At 44.5% G+C, this 6000-nt stretch overlaps 1 protein-coding gene across 1 annotated transcript in view; it reads left to right on the forward strand.

The window, feature by feature from the left end:
* Positions 1-2578, forward strand: part of FA2H (fatty acid 2-hydroxylase) — a 67184-nt gene extending 64606 nt beyond the window's left edge. The window contains exon 7 of the mRNA XM_072731533.1: positions 2550-2578. Within this exon, the coding sequence (XP_072587634.1) occupies positions 2550-2563 (14 nt within the window). The 3' untranslated portion in view covers positions 2564-2578. The remainder of the gene's footprint in view (positions 1-2549) is intronic.
* Positions 2579-6000: the final 3422 nt, after the last annotated feature.

Genomic DNA, 6000 nt, shown 5'->3' on the forward strand with positions numbered 1-6000 from the left:
TAAAAAATAAATAAATAAAAATTTTTTTAAAAAAGGTTGTCAGATTTAACAAATAAAAATACAAGATACTCAGTTAAATTTGAATTCCAAAGAAGCAATGAATAATTTTTTAGTATAACTATGTCCCAAATATTACATGAGACATACTTTTGCTAAAATTTCAGATATACACAGTTTCAGATAATACATAATTTTTTTAGTAAAAAAAAAATTAATGATTATCCAAACTTCCAGATCAACTGGATGACCTGTATTTTATCTGGCAACTTGACCTACTCTCACATGCATATTCTATGGTGCCTCTAGCCCAAGGATCCCAAAAGGCCGGTCACACATAGACCACTTACATGGATTTTAACATATCCACCATACTGCCAGCATGATGATGAATATTTTTCTTTAAATGAGCTCACTTTGGGGATGCCTGGATGGCTCAGCGATTGAGTGTCTGCCTTGGGCTCAGGGCATGATCCTGGGATCCAGGATCAAGTCCCACATCGGGCTCCTTGCAGGGAGCCTGCTTCTCCCTCTGCCTGTCTGTGTCTCTTCCTCTCTCTCTCTCTCTCTCTCTGTGTGTGTGTGTGTGTGTGTGTGTCTCATGAATAAATAAATAAAATCTTTTTTTAGAAGAAGACTATGAAAGTAATAAGCATAACAAAACAGCCCCATGGGTGACTGAGGCAGTTAACTATTTAATGCCCACAGTGGGCCCCACAGGCAAGGTTGCCAGACTTAAAAATAAATAAATAAATGATCTCACTTTTTAAAAACCTAAATAAAGTAAAAGAAAATGGTATTTTCTATTACTACTATAATTTGGAAAACAGAATAAGTGGCCACAAATGAAACCAAAACCATGTTATTAAATTCTGGCTAGATGATGCTGCCTGCCCAATAGTTCAGACCCACATTCTCTTTGTGCAAAGGAAATATTAGCAGATTTAAAGAGGTTTTAAAGACACCTGACACCAAACTGAGACTTTCTCCTTGAAAGAGAGACTAGAATAAATTGAAGGGAGAACAATTTTCTCTCAGTATCTCATCTTACTTGCCACTTATCCCATATGTTTGACAATACTGTCTTGGCTATTTACTGAAATAAAGTTTATTCTTCTTGACTCTCTACACTAGTACGGGTTTGTTTGTTTGTTTGTTTGTTTGTTTTGCACTGATTGGCTTTATGGGAAGTAATTTTCAGGGCACCTGGGTTGCTCAGTGGGTTGACTCTTGGTTTCAGCTCAGGTCGTGATCTCAGTCATGGGATCAAGCACTGCATCAGGCTCCACACTGGGTATGGAGGCTGCTTGAGATACTCTCCCTCTGCCCCTCTCCCCACTCATATGTCTCTCTGAAATAAATAACAAATATATTTTAAAGATTTTATTTATTTATTCTTGAGAGAGAGAGAGAGAGAGAGAGAGAGAGAGTCAGAGACACAGGCAGAGGGAGAAGCAGGCTCCATGCAGGGAGCCCGACTTGGGACTTGATCCCGGGTCTCCAGGATCACGCCCTGGGCTGAAGACAGGTGCTAAACCGCTGAGCCACCCAGGCTGCCCAATAAACAAATATTTTTATAAAATAGAAGTAATTTTGGACTGCAAGAGACACTGTTAGTACCCCATCCAGGGAGCCTCTCTGCTAGCTCTGCATGCTCAACCCCCAAACTGCATGCTTTGCTGCTAGCTGAAGGCTCCCATCTACAGAGGAATATCCAAGAGCACTGAAGTCCCTTTGCCTTAATGGATTTTATGTTCATAATTTCATATTCGTCTGTCACTGTCCCAGGCCCCCTCGCCTTCAGCCCATGGCCATTGAACATCTGGTGTAAGTACATAAGTCCAGCTCCTCTGCTTCATGCAGAAACAAGCCCTGAGGGGTAATTATCCCCCAGAAGTCCCTAGTGGATTAGGCTGAGGCTAGAACTTCACCTGAAATTACACCGCTTGATTTTTTCTCCTCCTCTGTGCTGCTCCCCTGACTCCTTTGCCAGTTTCCCCTGGGAATGGAATACCTTCTTGATAAATCACTTGTACCCAAAACCTTGGCTCATGATCTGCTTCTGGGAGAACCCAGCCTAAGTCCCACAAATTGGGATGCAGGATCACCATTAATCCAAAGCACTTACCACCTACCAAGTTGATGGAAACCTCAGATTCACATTCTGTTTCAACTAGAAGGCTTGTAGGCATGTTCCAACTGTCCAGCCATGCCTTAGAACACTTCGATCTGTCCAGTGCTTCCCAGGCAGAGCCCCAGACAGGCACCTTCACCCTGCCCTGCCTAAAGTGACCTCTAGTATCAGGTCGCACACACTTCACAAGGGTCACCACTTGTCCAATGGACACTTAAGTCGCATCTTAGGTCTGCTGAATATCATGCACACAACTGTCCAATCTTGCTGCTGCAACCTGCTTTCCCTATCAATCCATGGATAGTTACCAAGAGGAAAGCATGATGCTACCCAACCTTATTATCCTGTAATGACTGTCAAGCCCCCCAAGAAAGTCTGTGCAGAGGTCACTGATGCTCCCTGTCTTTCATTGTGTCAGATTGCACCATTTGAAAACACCTGCAGAACAGCATAGAAACATCAGGAGCTTGAGCTTGCTGGTAACTGGTGGCTACAAAATGAAGGTGAGTGTGGCCTTCCAGGGGACTCTTCGACTTTGGGCTCACCTCTACACCTGCCTGGACAGCTTTCCATGTGCTCATCACAGGACAGACCCAATCCTGCCTGCTGTTCTGATGCCAGCTCTTCCCACACTACCTACCTAGTAGGGATAAGCTAAGAGTCATTTCCACTGAAATGTCTGGACACTTCTGTGTCCCTGCAACACCCTCCAGGGGATCTTCTTAGGCATACAGACTCACGGGACTACCATAAACCACCATTTGGCATGCAGGGTCACATAGAAGGGCATCATGCAGGATACACAGCTTGCCAGCACATCCCTCTCTCCTGTGGGGGTCCCTACAGCTGTTCCCACTGTCATCCAGGAGATATTCTCTTTGCTCTTGCCCCAGGTACTGCAGAAAGAGGCTCCCCTCAGGTGGGTGTGGGGCTATACAGGCCTAGAAGACATGTGACCCACAGGAGTCAATATTCTCTTAGAACAACTCTGTGGGCATAGCTTCAGGTGTCCCCACAAGGTGTGTGTCATAATAAGAGTTGCCAAAGTACCCAGCATCCCTATCATTTCTTTATAGTTCCCATACCCTCCACCCCCACTTCCCCATTCATAAGCAATTTACCAATCAGTGATCTTTTTTCATCAGTAATATTACTTGGGAGCATAGATAACCATCATCTTTATCAGGTTCCCAGGAGGATGGGGCTTAAAAATTACTTGAAGGTCAGATCCTCATACAGAAGAAGAATAGGTTTTGTTAACCCGATGTCTACAATTCCCAAATGCTAAGAGAATATTTTCGTTGTCATCCACAGATGGCTTGTTTTCTTCTAGCCTTATGAAGTGTCAGGGACAGCCCTTAAATAACACAAGGCAGGTCTTTCCTGACTTTTTTTCAAAGATTTTATTTATTTATTCATGAGAGACAGAGAGAGACAGAGAGAGAGAGAGAGACAGGCAGAGGGAGAAGCAGGCTCCTTGCAGGGAGCCTGACGTGGGGCTCAATCCCGGGTCTCCAGGATCACCCCAGGCTGAAGGCGGCACTAAACTGCTGAGCCACCTGGGCTGCCCTCTTTCCGACTTTTAGATGCCTTTGTCCCTTGCCAGTGTGATAGAAGTGATTTCAAAACACCGTGTCTACACCACTACACCACCGTGTCTACACCACTACACCACCGTGTCTACACCACCGTGTCTACACCACCAACTTTGTCCTCACCACCCTGGAACATGTGCTACTCAGCCCTTCATCTCTGATATCTAGCACAATGCTAGATGTCAGAGGATGTCAGTGCTCAGTAAATGTGTGAATGAAAGGTGGATGAGCCACCTTTGGGTCTACTCCTTTTCCTGGGACCATTCCTTCCTTCCTTCCTTCCTTCCTTCCTTCCTTCCTTCCTTCCTTCCTGGCTGAGTTTGGGGCTGGCAGCCCTCTGACTGGTGCTGCTAATAACCAAAGAGAACATTAGTTGTGCTGTGGCTTTTTGAAAATCATGGTGTTGGCCAAGAAGGGTCAACAGGGTAACTCATAGTTGTCAGATAACATCCAAAGGAACAGGCTGGCTGTCCTGTAGGGTCAGATAGAACAGAGGGGATGAGGAGATGCCCTCTGTCATTGTTTCATTTGCTTCTGAGAGAAGGCAACCCACATAGTGGCTCTCTGTACCCCTGGTCACCCTCACTTAATGCAGTTGAGTCCTCATCTGAGGAAGCCCTGGATCTAATATAGTCATACTAGAACAACGACAACTCATCAAGTCTTATGGGTGCTTTATAGCCACTATCTTAACCAATCCACATGGCCCCATTTCGCTAAAGAAACCTCTTTGTGTTCCTCGTGGCTGCTATACTATAATAAGTAGAATTCATAATTCCAGCCACTAGAGTGGCCACACAGACAGTAAACACCACTGGCCATACACCCCATAGATAAAAGAGTGTTCCTTGATAACCATATGTAGCACCAAACTCCTGCTTTCTATCCCCCATCCAAGATGGTGCTGTTTCTGCAAGTCCCTGCTCTATCTAGCTTGTAGGATTTCAGTTGAGCAAATCACAGTCTTCCATCAGTTGAGAAATTAAGAGGAAAAAAAAAGCAAATAGAGTCAATTCTGCAGCATACTTCTCACCTCAGATACTGGAAAATGTGTATAATAAAAATGTCATAAAAGCTGAAATCTACAGGTATGTCCGTGCACTTGTGAAGATTCTAATTCAGGTGAACAGGGCAGGAAAAGCTAAGTCAAACCCCACCTCTGAGGACCACCATAACTCAACTCTGTTGAATGGAATTGGGTGGTGATCAGAAAATTCACGGAGTTTTCTGGAAATAGAAGAGCATGGAAAAAGGGAAATTGGTCATGGTTGTTCAGTTTCTTAGTTTTCTTTCAACTTTGAAATCGTTCCCTGGGAAATCATCACTGAGAAGATCCTGTTTGAAGGTAACCAGTATGAAGGCTGGTTCAGATGGTGCTGGCTTTGGGTTCCCCTTCCAGTAGACTAGAAATTCCCATCAGTGCTGTCCTGGGAGCTTTGTTATTCAATGTGGGCAACTGCCTGGGCTGGTCGAGGGGGGTCACTGGAAGCTCTTGTTTCTTCAATACTTAAAGTCTCTAGTTCTGATGCCAGCCATCACCATCCAGAGAGATCTGTCAGTGCCAGAACAACTTTGTAAGCCTCCCATGCTATTGTTTTCATGCCAGGCTGTGATTCTAAGATTTGCCACCTGGTGTCAGTGGACTGGCACCAGAAGCCACTGGTTGATAACTGCCCTTCTCAGTTGCAGGGGATTACTGATGATTACTGGGCATATGAGTCCTCCAGGCAGCCCTCTGTTAAATGTGGTGGGGGGCAATTTTCTGGTCTAAAGAGCAGGAGGCACAGGTGTTATTTCACATTTGTGAAAGATTTCCTTTGAAGTTTGCAACCAGGGGTGGTTTTGCTTCTTGGGACATTTGGTAATGTCTAAAGACATTTTTTATTTTCACAATTTAGAGGAGATAGGGTAGGGTTGAGCATGCTACTGCCATCTAGGATGCTACTCAACATCCTACAAGGCATAGGAGAGCCCCCCTACAACAAATTATCCAGCCCAAATATCATTAGTAAAGGAGTTCAGAAACCCTACCCTAAGGTCATTGCTTAGTCCAAAGTAGGTTGGAAAGGCAGGTTACTTTACTGCAGTATATATATATATATATTCCTTCCCTCCCTCTCCCTTTGTCTTTCTTTCTTCTCCCCCTCCCCTCCTCTTCCTTCCTTCCTTTCTTCCTTCCTTCCTTCCTTCCTTCCTTCCTTCCTTCCTTCCTTCCAGAACCTTGGATAATTTTCCCTACTCAGACTTTCATCTCACCACGTTATTAGCTGCTTA

Source organism: Vulpes vulpes, chromosome 12 (assembly GCF_048418805.1).
Source record: "Vulpes vulpes isolate BD-2025 chromosome 12, VulVul3, whole genome shotgun sequence".
Lineage (NCBI taxonomy): Eukaryota > Metazoa > Chordata > Mammalia > Carnivora > Canidae > Vulpes > Vulpes vulpes.